Source organism: Petaurus breviceps, unplaced genomic scaffold, assembly GCF_028583685.1.
Source record: "Petaurus breviceps papuanus isolate PSGF00001 unplaced genomic scaffold, PetGlider_PUasm1.0 76, whole genome shotgun sequence".
Lineage (NCBI taxonomy): Eukaryota > Metazoa > Chordata > Mammalia > Diprotodontia > Petauridae > Petaurus > Petaurus breviceps.
In genome coordinates this window covers 65,486,576-65,503,040 of record NW_027186473.1, presented here as the reverse complement: position 1 = coordinate 65,503,040, position 16,465 = coordinate 65,486,576, and the positions used below count along the sequence as shown (strand labels likewise).

The following is a 16,465-nucleotide window of genomic DNA, read 5'->3' as shown; positions in this document are numbered from 1 at the left end:
TCCTGACTCCAGGTCTGCTTCTCTATTAACACCTTGAGGGCAGGAATTGTCTTTGGCTTCTATTCTCATCTTTAACCCTAAACATAGTGAATGGCTTTAAAAAACTTCATGGATTATAGCTTCAAATGATAAGTTGGGTGGATATATTGAAATGCTTGTGTGGGTTGTTCTTTGAAAAAAGGAAATTGTAGGCAGAGCCAAGATGACAGAGTAAAAGAAGCAACTTGTCTGAGCCAGTGTGTCAGAGCTTGTGGTGGCTGTAGAGAGGGCACCCTCCTCATAGCTCTGGCAACTGAAAACCCCAGAAATTTGTGACACAGCTCTCTCCACTCTGGAAGCAGAGTTCTGCAGCAGCAAAGAGCTCAAAAGTCGTCATTGGCTGGCAAGATGAGCAAGCAGAGGAAGCACAAACAGACCATAAAAGGATCAAAACATGGACCCAGAAGAAAACTCCTGCATCAAAAGCTTGCAAGAAAAATATGAACTAGTTACAGGCTATCGAGGAGCTCAAGAAAAATTTCGAAAATCAAGTAAGAGAAGTGGAGAAGAATTGGGAAGAGAAATGAGAATCATGCAAGAAAATCATGAAAAGCAAGTCAACAGTCTGCTAGAGGAGACCCAAAATTCTGAAGAAAAATAACACCTTAAAAAAATAGACTAACTGAAATTGCAAAAAATGCCCAAGAAGACAATGAGGAGAAGAATGTCTTAAAAAACTGAATTGGCCAGATGGAAAAGGAATTTTAAAAACTAATGGAAAAGAATAATACCTTCAAAATTAGATTGGAGCAAATGGAAGCTAATGAATTTATGAGAAATCAAGATACTATAAAACATATACAAACAAATGAAAAATAGAAAGCAATGTGAAATATCTCATTGGAAAAACCACCAACCTGGAAAATAGATCCAGGAGAGATCATTTAAAAATTATGGGACTACCTGAAAGCCTAGAAATCATCCTTCAAGAAATTCTCAAGGAAAATTACGCTGATATTCTAGGAATCAGAGGGCAAAATATAAATTGGAAGACTTCACCAATCATCTCTTGAAAAAGATCCTAAAAAGAAAACTCCTAGGAATATTATAGCCAAATTAGAGTTCCCAGGTCAAGGAGAAAATATTACAAGCTGTCAGGAAGAAACAATTTGAATATTGTGGAAACACAATCAGTATAACACGAGATCTAGTGGCTTCTATATTAAAGGATTGAAGGGCTTGGAATGCGATATTCCAGAGGTCAAAGGAGCTAGGATTAAAACAAAGAATCACCTATCCAGCAAAACTGAGTATAATTTTTCAGGGGAAAATATGGTCATTCAATGAAATAGAGGACTTTCAAGCATTCTTGATGAAAAAATCAGAGCTGAACAGAAAATGTGACTTTCAAATACAAGAAGAGAAGCATGAGAAGGTAAATAGGAAAAATAAATCATAAGGAACTTATTAAAGTTGAACTATTTACATTTCTACATGGAAAAATGATAATTGTAACCATGAGACTTCTCAGTATGAAGATAGTTGAAGAGAATATATATGTATAAATACATACATGTATATATACATATATAGGAGGGTATATGTATGTATAAATACATATGTGAGTATGTGTATATGTGGGTACATGTATATATAGAGGGCACAGGATCAGTTGAATAGGAGGGATGATATCTAAAAAATAAAATTGAGAGGTGAAAGAGGAATATAATGGGAGGAGAAAGGAGGCAAGAGAAAACTATTACAATTGAGGGGAAGAGCAGGCATGTGAAAGGGAATGGGTCAACCTTACTCAACGAATTTGGCTTAAGGAGGGATTAACATACATACTCAATTGGGTATCTTACCCTACAGGAAAGGAGGGGGGAAGGGGATAAGAGTGGAAAGTAGGGCAGATTTGGGGAGAGGGTATTTAGAAGCAAACAATTTTGAAAAGGGACAGGGTCCAAGTAGAAAATAGAATAAGTGGGGTGCTGGATAGGATGGAGGGAAATATAGTTAGTCTTTCACAATATAACTACTATGGAAATGTTTTGCATAACCACACACATAAAACCTATATTGAATTGCTTATCTACCCAGTGGGAGTGGGTGAGGAGGGAAGGAGGGAAAGAATCTGGAAATCAAAGTTTTAAAGACAAATGTTAAAAAAAATTGTTTTTTACATGCAATTGGGAAATAAGGTATACAGGCACTGAAGTATAGAAATCCATCTTGCCCTAGTAGAAAGTTAGTGTGGGATGAGGGAGTATATAAGAGAGAATAGATTAGAGGAAGGGGTATTCAGTAGGCTTGCTATCTTGGGTTGGGGTGTAGGGGAAATATGGGGAGAAAATTTGTAACTCAAAATCTTGTGGAAATGAATGTTGAACAATAAAAATAAATAAAAGATATAAAAAAGATTCTTTGGGGATCAAGACTCCCAAATATATAAAAAATATATATTTTAAATGCAGGTAAAAATGTCAGAATGGGAGAAATATAGGAAAAATGGCAGGAATGTAATATTTTTGGAGTGGTCATTTCTTTCCTTAGAGAAAGTCTTCTTAGAGGAAGTGGCATCTGAGTTGGATCCTAAAGCAAAAAGCATCAGGTGGAGGTGACATGGAGGAGATATGCACTATCCCCAGTTCCTAGTCTCTTCTTCTGCAGGTTGCTTTCATCTACTCTATTATGTTGTATATACCTAGTTGTTTGTGTGTTGTTTTTGCCTTAGAATGTGAGCTCCTTGAGGGTGAGGACTGTGTTTTTGCCTTTCTTTTTATCTCTAGTCCTTAGTACAGTACCTGGGACACTGTAAGAGCTTAACAAATGCTTGTTAACTAATTAAACTAATATAAAACTAATAATTTTCTCCTTTAAAATAGATAATGCATATCACTAGAATGGAGATTCTTAACCCAAGTTCCATGGACCTCAAAAGGAAAATACCTATATAGATTTGAGGGAGTCCTCAAAATTGATGGGAAAAATTTATATTTTATTTTCATTAACTTCTAACTGAAATGTAAAGTTTCCTTCAAAAATGAATTTAAAAAAGAAACCTCCCCAAACGAACACATTATTATTAGGAGTCCATAGCCTTTACCAAAATACTGTAGGGTTTCATGATTCCATAGAATTATTTGTATCATTGATCATAGATCTATATTTCACATTTAGAACCAGAAAGAATCTTAGAAATCAAATAGTCCAATCTGCTTATTTTAGAGAAAAGGAAATGAAGGCCCATTTTATTCATGGTGTTCTCTCCCATGGAAAAATTTCATAGTGATTAATCCTGTATTTTTGAAGTTTTGCAGATTAGTATCAGTCTTTCAAAGCTATACAAAGAAGGATGTGGGCTTTGAGCAGAGCCAACACCACCACTGAGTTATTGGTCTGATCTATTGGTTTTCCCCATTCTGTTCCTAAGTCAAACATCTCATCTCCCCTATCTTATTTTGGTGAACTGATTCTGAGTTACTGTATTCCTGCATTTGCTTTCTATTTATCATTTCTGCTTCTCAAAGATACTGAGTCTGTTTCAGACACTAGTTCACTCACCTTTCAGTCACACCTGGTAACAACTCCTTGTGGTGGTCTGGTTTGATTTTTATTGTGAATGCTTGCTTTAGGTATAATTTGTAATTGATCTTAGAATGTGCCCTTAATACAGTTATACCAGAACTAGGAACTCAGCATCAAGGGTCTGTGCCCTTTTTCCTGGCAAGAGTGGGCTGAACATCTCCCATAAAATATATCCTATAAGACAAGCTGGCATAGAAAAGGAAAAGAAAGTCATTTGGCTAATCCAATGTTATTGCCTTAATTGTGGACCATGAGATGTAGAGTCTCATCCCATCTTGAAAAAATCTGCAAAGTGAGTAGACTTTATAGATAATCTATGGTATAACAATTAATATCATCTTCATCATCATCATCACCTAAATACTTGCTACCATGTGCCAAATGCTGGGCATACAATTAAAGGGAAAATATGGTCCCTTTTCTCGAAAAGCTCATGTTCTTAGAGGGGAGACAACATGTAAACTACTATGTATATACAAGATTATACATGCAAAATAATATGTGTGTGTACACACCCATATACATATTCACACATAAATACATATATACATATACATACACACATACATACATACATATACACACACACACATAGACACACACACACGTTTCCAGAAGGAAAACCCTAGAAGTTGGGGAGGGAAGTAGGAAGACCTGTCGGGTCTTTAGCTCCATGAGTCTCAAAAGGAACGTGGATGCAGAGGCTCCACGAGTCTCAAAAGGAACATGGATGCAGAGGTGAGGAGGGAGAGCATTCTAGGCATGAGAGTCAGGAAAAAGGCTTGAAGGTGGGAGATAGGGTGTCATGTGGGAAGAATAAGAAGAAGATTAATGCTGCCAGATCATAGGTTACATGGAAGAAAGTAAAGAATAAAAAGATTTGAAAGATTGGAAGAAATCTGATGATTAAAGACTTTAAAAGCCAAATAGAGTATGCATCTTATTTTGGAAATAATAAAGAGTCCCTAAAGCTTACTGAGCAAGGGGGCCTGATAAGGTCAGACCTATACTTTAGGTAGAATACTTTGGCAGTTGAGTGAAAGATAAACTGAATGGGGCAGGAGGGAAGGGAAATAGAAGTAGGAAGAACAACCAATAGGTTGCTGAAATAGTTCAGACAGGAGGTGATGAGAGAGAACTTACATCAGGGTGGTGGTATGTGCAATTGAAGAGAAAGTGACATACAGAAGAAATGTTGTGAAGATAGAAATGACAACACATGGTGAAAGATGAAAAATGATTTTTCCAATTGTAGTAGAATCACATTTGATTAGGAGTCATTTTGCAGAAGGAAATTTAATTTTATTTTTCAAAAGGACTTGAGTATTTTGTAAAACATTAGAATATTTCTTTTGGCTATTGATTATGGCAATAGTTTGATTATTATACCATATCTGATTAAATTCATTTTTTGAACAAAAATACTTCATTTACTCATTTTTGCAATTCACAAAGAATTGGATTTGAAAACCTTTTAAATAAAAACACTTAAGTATCTCCTCTAAAGTTAAATATATGAACCACAAATGATAGAACTTTATAGAGAAAGTGACATTGACTTCTAATAGGATGTTGCTATTCATTAGTTTGTCAAGTGATGCTTTCATTCTCTACCAGAGGGAGCATTGAAGAGTAGAGCAAAAAACAAAACAAAACAAAAAACAGAAGTAAAATACATAGTCCTCATTCATATTCCCCCACCAGGTTCTGAAACTTCTCACACACACACACACACACACGTACGTACAAAAATAAGGGATCATCTGCTAGTTGAACTATGAATGTTTCTTCCTTCCATTAGCACAGATTATTTCTAAAATGATATTCAAACCTCAATCTAGAATTGTAGGAAAGAATAATTTTTAAATGACTGAAATCTATTTTAAATTCATTTGTCCCATCACTTCTAAATTGCTCAAACTTTATCGAAAGTTCAGTAAGAACTCTTTGAGGTCCCATAATATTTTAAAATAATTGCTGCTACCACTTATATAGCTAAATAGATTAAACTGGATTAATAATCTAGTGGAAATTACTCATTTTTTAAAATAGAGGAATATAGCTAGATAGGACCATAAGTAGAGTTGCAATTAGGCTGGCTTGATTGGGACTTTGTTGTACAGTGTTGTTTGTTGACCACTGATATCACTTGTGGTCTTTCTGCAGTGTAGAAACAACAGAGCTTAGTACCTAGTTAACAACAACAATTAGTTTAAATGGGAAGTTTCAGGTATTATCAGTACAAGGATATCCTGGGGCCAGCTCAAACTGTCTTGTGAGAGCTGATTGTTAAATTTTCAGTATGAAGAAATTTATAGCTCAGAAATAGGCAAACTTTACAAACCAGGGCTTGATTTGTTGATTTGATAAGTCTAGATTTAAGAAAATGATGGAAAAAATGCTAATAATGTATATTAAACCAAAAAAGTATATCACACATACCTTTTTTCCCAAATGAGCTACTTTTAAACACTTATCACTGATGTAATCCTGGGGTGAACTCCTTCCCCATTCTGTATGTGCAAATGAATGTACTTCTTGTGCCACTTGTCTCATGTGTTAAAATTTCCTTGTTATGGCTGGGCCATGAGCAAGAGTACTTTTATACATGTAGGTTATAAGAGTTAGACTATATTGTTTAATGCCCAAGTCTCTCTCCTAAGGGAACAAAGTACAGGTTTTGCAACTGCATAGTTAATTTGATCATTGTAGATTGGCAGCTTCTTAGCCTTCTAACCATTTTGAAAAGGTTTTGATATATTTGCATCAGCAGCAAATCTGTTCACTGAGGGAGAAGAGTGGAAGAATGGTGGTGGTACAACAATCAAGGATAAGCAATATCAAATATAAACAACGTGACCATTTATAGAGTCTGCAAGAATGGGCCATTTATTGTACCACTACAAGACAGCTCTGAATAATACGTAAATAAGAAGAGTTCACCTTGAATAAGTTGACAAAATAGAAAAAAAAGATATGTTGATCATTTTAATGATATTCTAAATTAAAACAATGGCTTCACAGAAGATCATGAACATATTTAATTTAAACTGGCAAGTCCACAAAAGAATTCATTGTCATTGTTCTAATTCACAGTAAGAAGTGAATTTAAATTATTTCAATACAGATGTAAAATATTCCTATGCAAACACAAATTTCTTTTTACCTTTTCAAGCTTGTATATAAGTGTTAAGACAATATGTACCCATCACATTTTTCTGCAGTACAGAAACCAATAAATTAGAAATCTGATGAAATCTGATCATTACATGAAGTGAACATTTTAAGAAATCTACTAGAATTTATACATTTCAATGACTATCTTTCTTTTCTTCTGAATCATGTGGAGAGGCTGAATGATTTCAATGGTACTTGAAAGTTTTTGAGAAGACTTCTTTTAGAATTTTCTTAAGAGCCTATGGTATGATCTTTTAAATATCTTCAATGATGGCAAATTCCCATCATTTGAGGCTCTTGAATATCAGAAACATTAATTTGGAATTATGTCTGGTGAATGAGGTAGGTGATTAGGTTGGACAATATTCATTTTGATTGAAAATGAGTTGTGATTATAATCTAATGGGACTGCACTCTTGTACGAGTACATCAACTGTCTTCGAAGACAATTCCAAAACAAGTATTTGAAGGGGTGGAGTCAAGATTGCAGAGTAGAAGCAGGACCTCCACTGGGCTCCAGCTCCCACCTTCCCCAATCCATGTAAAAGGGGACTCTAAACAAACTTTGGAGCTGCAGAACCCACAAAATGACACAGAGAAGCTAACCTCCTGCTGAGGACAGCCCAGCAGGCCTGCAGGAATCGGTCAGCATAGTGCTCTGGGGAGCCTAGCCCCACACAAGGCTTTAGCCCCAGGGTGGGCCTGACCAGCCCGGCCTGAGGGAATCCAGATCAGCAGCAGCTGTGGCCTTTTCCAGATTTATCAACACATAGATGCTAAGGACAAAGTGAGAGGTCAGTGCAGTCTGGACTTTGGGACCCAGTAAGTGGGAGTGCATAGCTTTTGCCCCCAGGGCGAGAAACCGCTGAGACACCTGCACAGCCAGCCAGCGCCATATGGCAGCTTCAGATCCTGGCCTACAGAGTATGGGGGACCAAACACCAGTCTGAGGGGTAATCACCCTTGCTTTAACCTGCTTGGATCTGGATTGCAATCTAGGGTAGAGGTCCTGGGGTGTGTGTCCAGCTTCCCAGAGCGTGTGGAGATCTCAGAGAGCGCACCCATCTAATACCTCCAGCAGCTGAGAAAACCCCAGCATTTGGAACGAAAACTCCTCTGTCTGGTGGCAGAGTCCTACTCTGGCAAAAAGCCCAGGGGTCAAGTGACTGAGAGGTGACATGACCAGGCAAAGGAAACAAAGCAGACAGAAGATTCCAACATTAGACTCCTATTTTGGGGACAAAAAGGAGAAAAGCATGGAACAGGAGGAAGACAGTGAAGTCAGAACTCCTGCACCAAAAGCTGCAAAGGAAAATACAAGCTGGTTACAGGCCATAGAGGACCTTAAGAAGCAGATAAAAGAAGTGGAGGAAAAATTGGGAAGAGAAATGAGAACAAGGCAAGAAAATTATGAAATGAGAGTCAACAGCCTGACTGAGGAAAATAATACCTTAAAAAATAGACTAACTCAAATGGCAAAAGAGGCTCAAAAAGGCAATGAGGAGAAGAATGCCTTAAAAAGTTGAATTTGCCAGATGGAAAAAGAATCTCAAAAGCTCAATGAGGAGAATCATTGCTTCAGAATTAGACTGGAGCAAATGGAAGCTAATGACTTTATGGGAAATCAAGATGCTGTTAAACAGATCCAAAAAAATGAAAGAATAGAAGGCAATGTGTAATATCTCATGGGAAAAACCACTGATCTGGAAAATAGATCCAGGAGAGATATTTTAAAAATTATTGGACTACCTGAAAGCCATGATCAAAGTAAGAACCTAGAAAGCATTCTCCAGGAAGTTCTCAATGAAAACTGCCATGATATTTTAGAACCAGAGGGCAAAATAGAGGTTGAAAGAATCCACTGATCACCTCCTGAAAAAGATTCCCAAAAGAAAACTCCCAGGAATATTATGGGCAGGTTCTGGAATTCCCAGATTAAGGAGAGAATATTACAAGCAGGCAGGAAGAAACAATTTGAATATTGTGGAAACACAGTCAGGATAACCCAGGACCTGGCAGCTTCTACACTGAGGGATCAAAGGGCTTGGAATATGATATTCCGGAGGTCAAAGGAGCTGGGATTAAAACCAAGAGTGACCTACCCAGCAAAACTGAGTATCATTTTTCAGGGGAAAATATGGTCATTCAGTGAGGACTTTTAAGCATTCTTGCTGAAAAAACCAGAGTTGAATAGAAAATTTGACATTCAGATACAAGAAGCAAGAGAAGCATGAGAAGGTAAACAGGGAAATGAAATCATAAGGAACTTATCAAAGTTGAACTATTAAGATTCCTAAATGGAAAAACAATAATTGTATCTTATGAAACTTTTCTCAGTAGTTGAAGGGAATAGAAATAGAAATATATATATGTCTATTTATGAGGGTATATGGGCATATGAATACATATGTGAATGTATGTATATATGTTTACAGGAATACATAGATAGAGGGCACAGGACCAACTTAACAGGAAGGGATGATACTTAAAATGTGAAATTAAGAGGTTATATCAGCAATGCAATATTCACAATGCCTACTGCAATTATAGATATGCTGATGTAGTTGTTAATCACAAAATATATCAGGCTTTCTATATGGGGGATAAAGAGAGAACATTTATTAAAACACAAAATGACTGAGTCCCAAAACCAGAAAGTCATGCCATCAGAGTAGTTATGAAATTGGCACAGGTAGATAAAGTAGAAAGCACCCACATTCTCAAACCTTTAAAACAGAACTGGCTACCTCAGGCAAAGGTCTTCCTCTCCCCACTCACAGCAACTACTCAGTGTCCACAAAGCATGCTCCTAGCAGCTCCAGCCCCTGGAAGTCCTCAGCAGGAGTCTTTAGCAGAAATTCTGGCTGGCTCCAAAAGGGGTTCGCGCCTCCACCTCCACCTCAGCCACTAGCGCTACCACAGCAGCTGCCTCTCTTGCTGCTGCTGCTGCTGTCACCACCACTGCTAGCCACTGCAGGAACTCTAGCTTGGCTTCTGCTTCCTCTTGCCCCACCCCTTCCTGCTACATCAGCAAGTCCAATGGGGCATGGAAGATCTTTAAATCCCATAACCCTTAAAGAGGTGAGAGAGCGATATAATGAGAGGAGATGGGGAGAGACAGAATGGGCTAAACTATCTCATATAGAAGAGGCAAGGGAGGGCAAAAGGGAATGGGTCAACCTCATGCCCACTGAATTTGGCTTGATGAGGGAATGAAATACACACTAAATAGGGTATCTCATCCTCCAGGAGAGTAGGGGGGAGGGGGTGAGAGGGGAGATGATGGAAGAGAGGCTAGGCTGGGGGGGAGGGAAGTTGGGAGCACCTACTTTTGAAAAGGGATGGGATCAAAGTAGAGAACAGAACAAGTGGGAGGTGGGATAGGAGGGAGGGAAATATAGTCAGTCTTTTACAATATATCTACTATGTTATTGTTTTGCATTAGCCACACATGTACAACCTATAATGAACTGCTTATCTTCCCAGTAAGGCTGGCAGACAAGGGAGGAAGGGAATGAATCTGGAATTCAAAGTTTTAAAATCAAATACTTATATATATATATACTCTATTATTAATACTACTTTACATGGAATTGGGAAATAAGCTATACAGGCACTGGGGCATAGAGATCCACTGGAAAAGTTAAAGGGGCATGGGAGAAAATATGGGAGAGAGCAGATTGGAGGAGGGGATATCCCGTGGGACTGCTATTTTGGGGCGGTGGGTAGGGGAAAAATGGGGAGAAAATTTGTAACTCAAAATCTGGTGGAAATGAATGATGTAAATCAGAAATAAAATTTAAAAAGTGTTTGAAGTCATTGCATATCATAAAATTAAAAGTACAGACTGAAGCAGACTACTTTGAAGGATAATGCTCACCCAGAAGTATGAATTTTGATATTTCTGTTTTTATTGTTATATAATAGAGTTTAGACATTTAAAAATAATAAAATAATTCAGTTAGTAACACTAATATTTTTTTCTAGGAAGAATCTTTGGAATTTATTTCCAAAACCAAATCCCAGAGTAATCTTTGGCAAATCAGTTAGTGTATCTAATATATTATTGTTTAATTTAACAAAATGAAAATAATGCACTCCAAATTACTAAATTGGTATAGTTCATACTATTTACTCATTGATTATGGAGACAGTTGGGGTTAAACAATGTATAGAATCTCATCATAGTTCCAAAATGGGAAACCACCATAGAGACAATAATAATATCCCCTCCCCATCAAATGGAGATAAGGATAAAAGAATTTTGATTTGGGCTATCCATTTCTGGGAGAAATAAATGACTAAAAATCCTGAAAATAATCCAGGAACGACTTGAATATCTTTTGGACATTCGTTAAAGCCCTACAGATGTTCTTTCCATTTGGTGGGACAGATGACCTTTTCTTTGTTCATAAATATTTCATACACAGTGAGTTTCTTCCTTCTCATGTTCTTGAAACAAGCGAAAATGCGGTTTTGTAATTACAGGCACAGAGAGCAATTTATTTCTTCTTGCATTATGAAAATTAACTTTTGTTTCTTCTTTAAAAATATCAAGTCTCTCTTGTAGTACCTCCTCAGCAAATAAGTTTGATTAATTACTGCTGTCATCTGCTGGTGATTAATTTAAACTTTAGAAAAAGCAGTGGCTAAGGCTCCAGCCAATATGATGCAAAATGCAAGTGTTAGTAATAGATAATTTTGAATACCCTGTGTGGTAAAGAAATGGAAAACACGTATTTATACAAATACCTCAAAAGGAAGATTACCCTTTTTAGAACTCAATATTAATAATCTGGGTCAAAGATTTTGATTCTCAAGCCATACCATCTGTTACATGAATAAATTCTAACTTATCCTTCTACTAGATTGTAAAGTCCATGAGGAAAGGGATCCTGACTTATCAAAGCTGGTATGTGCCTTAGAAGCTAACACAGAGCTTTGTACACAGTAGCTACTTAATAAGTTAATGAGGCAGTGTGGTATAATATCAAGGACACCGCTTTGGGAAGCAAAGGCACTGAGTTCAAATCATGCCTCTGGCACTTGTTACCTGTGAAACCATGGTTAAATCAGTTACCATCTCTGGGTCTTGGTTTCCTCATTTACAATATGAAAGGCTTGGACTAGTTGGCCTTTAAGGTTCCTTTTAATTCTATAATCCTGTGGAACGCTTTTTGAAACAATAAATAGATTTATTGAATAAATAGGTTTATTTATTTATAGAATTGCATTTATATGCAAAGACTAGGATTTGGGGAAGATACAAAAATAATAAAAGAGCTGATCCCTTTTCCTCTTGGAGCTTAGAATCCATTGAAGGTAGGTGGGGGAAATGATATCTAAAGAAATATGTAATGCTATACAATATAAATATTCTATAAAAAATTTAAGAAAAAAATGTGTGGTATACAAAGCTCTATACAAGTTTGGATTAAGAAAAGATCCTTCCTGATCAAAGGGGTCAGGAAAGGTTTCTTAGAGGAGATAAGTGAGTTAGACCTTTTAGGATAGATAGGATTTCAAAAGAGAATAATGGGATGGATAGAGGAGATTCAAGGTACAAGGAATGATGTGTGGAAACCTAAAGATAAAGTGCTGGACAGACAGAAAAGACTGAGTTGGTCCAGTTTGTTTGGAGTGTAGAGGACATAGTGGGAATTTGCAAGAGATAAATCTGGAAAGGAAGATCATAGAAAATTCTGAATGCAGGACAGTATGGTATAGTGGATTGGCAAGTGACCATTGAGTCAGGAACACCTGAGTTCAAATCCCACCTTACATTCTTACTAGCTGTGTGATCCTGAGTAAGTCCTTAAATTCTCTGTGCCTTGGTTTCTTCTCTGTATTTCAGTGATCCCCTAAAGTCCTTCCTAGCTCAAAAGCTATGATCTTCTGAATGCCAAGCTAATGAGTTTGAACTTTATTTGATGGATAATAGGGAACTGATAAAGGATATTTTTTTAATCAAGAAAGTGAAATATCGAACTCTATAAAAGAAAAACAGATTTAGGAATTAGGTACTCGGGGCAGAGCAGCTCTCCTCAGTCTACCTCTAAAAGCTCATAATGTCCCACAAATAGCTTTTTGGTAGCAGACTTCAGTGGGCTGTTTCACTATTTTGCTGCTGACCACCTGGGCTCCTGAGGATTTTTGGTACCTGAGCACTTAGTACTTCTCCCTACATAGGCAAGGTAACATAGGGTTGGAGACATTACCACCACCAATACTTTAGGACCTATTAGTCAATCTCCCTAAACAACTTGACTAAAACATTCTCTCCAAAAAACAAATAGACCATAGTTTAAATAGGTTTAAAAGTTGTAAAATGTAAGATTCCAAAGCAAACTTCTCAGAGTAAAAGCAGTATAACATGCAGCAAAACTGTACTAAGTAAATGAATTCATTTTCCAGACACAAATGTCTACCATCAAGTATACAAGAAAACTTATTCTGCTTTTTACTTCGTGTGGTTTGGTTACACATGGAAGTGTCTCTGTCTTTTTCAACAGAGTAGAGAATTATCCAAATCCTCTATTTCTTCAAAGTTTGCTTCAAAGAAAATTATCACAAAATAGCTTGGAGCCCTAGGAACATTATGACAGATAATTTCCATGAAGTCCATAGCCATAGGTAAAGGATCAGATTTATGAATAGTTTTTTTGTTGTGTCTAGGTCTGTGATTTTATGAGTATAGGAAACTCCTGATGTGGATACTCTTCCCACTGAAGTTGACCAATAACAACTCTTTAACTTCGAGTCTTTGAGAAATGCCTGGGAGGCACAGAGAGGGCATATGGGATTTTTTCTTTGCAGCACAGCTAGTCTGTGTCAGAGAAAGTATTTGAACTCTGTTTTTTCTGACACCAAGGCAATGTTACCTTCACTAAATTACACTAGCTCTCACTAAATATGCTGCATTTGTTGACTGTGACAAATCCTGTTAGAAGTGGTAGTTTCTCTCTCACATCTGGATAACTGTGCTTAACCTGGTTGGCATGCAAGGTATTTGAAACATTTCTTTCAGTTACCTCTCAAGAGATTGTTAGGCACATTTGGATTAGAATAGAATGCTACCTGGGAACCACCAACAGCATATTTATAAAATCAGAGATTTAAGGTTTCATGGGGGCCCTGAGAGATTATTTTAGTATATTCCTCAGCTTTCAGGGAGACCTACTTTTTAATTTTCTTTAAATAAGGATAGGGCCTGGACTTTTGATTTTATTGGCATAGGGAACTCCCAGGTGAGGGAAGTTCTTTTCCTAATGTAGGTTAGTACCTTCTCCACAACTTAAACTCATAGAGTTGCCTAGAGCAGAGCAGAGGTGTCAAATGGGCAGCCTGAATTTGGAACCAGATTTATCAAAATAAATAAAAATAGAATAGAATGTAGATAATGTTAATATGTAATTTTCTAGGTCAGCATATAGCCCCAGGGATCCTTACCTGGTTTATTAGCTACCTTTTCTTTTTCAGTCAGATACCACTGACCTAGAACTTTGAAAAGTTCACTGATTTGCCCAGTGTGTTTGTGATAGGGTAGGATTTGAGCTTAAGTCTTCCAGGCTTTGAGGACAGCTATCTACCCACTACACTATAGTGTCTTCCAATGAATCAATGAAAATTTATCTTAGAAGAAAGAATTATAGGTAACTCATTTTGATGTTTCCCAATGCTCAATCAAAAATTCTTTCTTATAGCCAACCTAAGTCCTGAACAATAAACAATGAGCAGAGTAGATATCCCATCCTTGCTCTGGTATCTTCCCACAAATGATTTCAACTTTTAAAAAACTTTAGTATATAGGCAGGAGCTGTATTTTTGTGCACTCCGGACCCCTCATTAAGCCTAACTTTCAAGCAATACCTGTTCATAAATGAAAACTTTGGGTCCAGGTGCAGATATCTTAATTTTCTCTCTTTTGCTACTCTAATAGTGACCAAACTAATTTTGAGTCATTTTCTTTGCAACCCTTACTCTTTGGCTATACCTTTGTGGGTGTGGTTATTAATATCTCACTTTCCCATGTTGTCCTAAGGCCTTTAACACCTTCTCAAGTGGTATTAGACACCATACTTTAATAGGAATCATTATGCACTGTGAGGTAGATAGATCCTTCTCCTAGAGCTTTGCAACTGATTTGGGGCATGGAGTTACTTTGTGAGATAAGTAATTCTAGCTAAGAAATAAGAACCACGTGCAAGAAAGTAGCCCAGGTCTGAAATCCTATTAGTGTATTTTTGTGTACTTAAAATAAATGGATTGTCCTCCAAATAGCTTTCTTAATAATAGCTTCTTTTGTTTGCTTAAACCCAAGAATCTTGCCCATATTAGCAAAATATGACTGGTTAACTCTATTCCTTCTCATTTAGCAGGAATGAGATGATTTCCTAAAAAGCCTTGAAGTGATTTATCATGTTGAGGATCAGCCAGTTACACAAATTCACTTTACAGCTCCCAGAACAAAGAGATGGCATCGGTGCTTATTAAAACCAGGCAAGGCTTTCTATTACAGCTGCATATTAAGTAGGAAAATATCATGGTTATTTCTTTTTGGTACAACATTTTTGTATTTATGTTATATTCTATAAACCTACTCTGAAATAGTGCACAGTTTTTGGAAGCATTTTCTTTTTCTTTTTAAAGATTAGAGATTGGGGCACATGGGGAAGAGTTCCAAAATGGGCTCCATTTTCATTTCTGACATTGCTATTTGGGGGCATGGGGATATGCCAACTTAGGAAGGACCTGCGATTTTGACAGTGTGGGAAACTCCTTCCATCAACAAAGATGGCAACCTGTCCACAAGTTATGGTCTTAGAGAGAGCTGCCTGAGGCTCAGCAAGGTTGTAATTTTGTCTGTTGTCACACAGCTAGTGGCAAGGGTGGGATATGAACATTCCTTCCTGACTCATTCTACCCATTCTACCACACTCCTTTGTAGATAAAACATGATGAAAAATTAGTGTTTGGACCATTCTATTGTTTGTTAGAGGAATTCCATCCTCTTCTTACCCCCCTACCGAGGTCCTTCTAGGAATATTAGTTACTTATTACCATGACTTTAGTTTATCTACAATATTACAAAATTTAACCTACAATGTTACAAAATTTAACCCACAATATTGATACAGTTGTTCATGGGAGGCATAAGCAATAAAGTCTCACACATTCTACCTTATACTCAGTCATCAGTTTGCCCCATGGAATTTTCTTCTCTTGGGAGGCCAAAATATTCCTTTCCTGATCCTACCATAATATACAACACCTTTCTAAAGCATTTTTTCTTCCTTTTTTAAAAAAATATGTGGCACGTACCGTGTTTCCCCGATAATAAGACACTGTCTTATTATTTTTTTGGACAGAAAAACACCAGAGGGCTTATTTTCAGGGGAGGGCTTATTTTAATGAACATTGGCAACAATTTTAATAAACAGGTAAATGTGAACAAAAAAATGTACCTTTAATAATAAGCAAATCACTGGGGAAGAACAGGATGAAGCGCTCACTGCTGCAGCTCTGATTGGATGCAGCTCAGCACGGCGTGCGTTTCACAGGGGGGCATGGTAGTGCAGGGGATCACCTTCACTACAGTAGCAATCTCAATAGGGCTTATTTTCGGGGGAGGGCTTATTTTAGAGGAATCTTACACAGTAAGGGGAGGGCTTATTTTCGGGATAGGTCTTATTATCGGGGAAACACGGTAGCCATTAAAAAC

At 37.1% G+C, this 16,465-nt stretch overlaps 1 protein-coding gene across 1 annotated transcript in view; it reads right to left on the bottom strand.

Moving 5' to 3' along the window:
* Positions 1 to 10,658: 10,658 nt before the first annotated feature.
* TMEM144 (transmembrane protein 144) overlaps positions 10,659 to 16,465 on the bottom strand; it is a 68,425-nt gene continuing 62,618 nt past the window's right edge. The window contains exon 12 of the mRNA XM_069105018.1: positions 10,659 to 11,454. Within this exon, the coding sequence (XP_068961119.1) occupies positions 11,371 to 11,454 (84 nt within the window). The 3' untranslated portion in view covers positions 10,659 to 11,370. The remainder of the gene's footprint in view (positions 11,455 to 16,465) is intronic.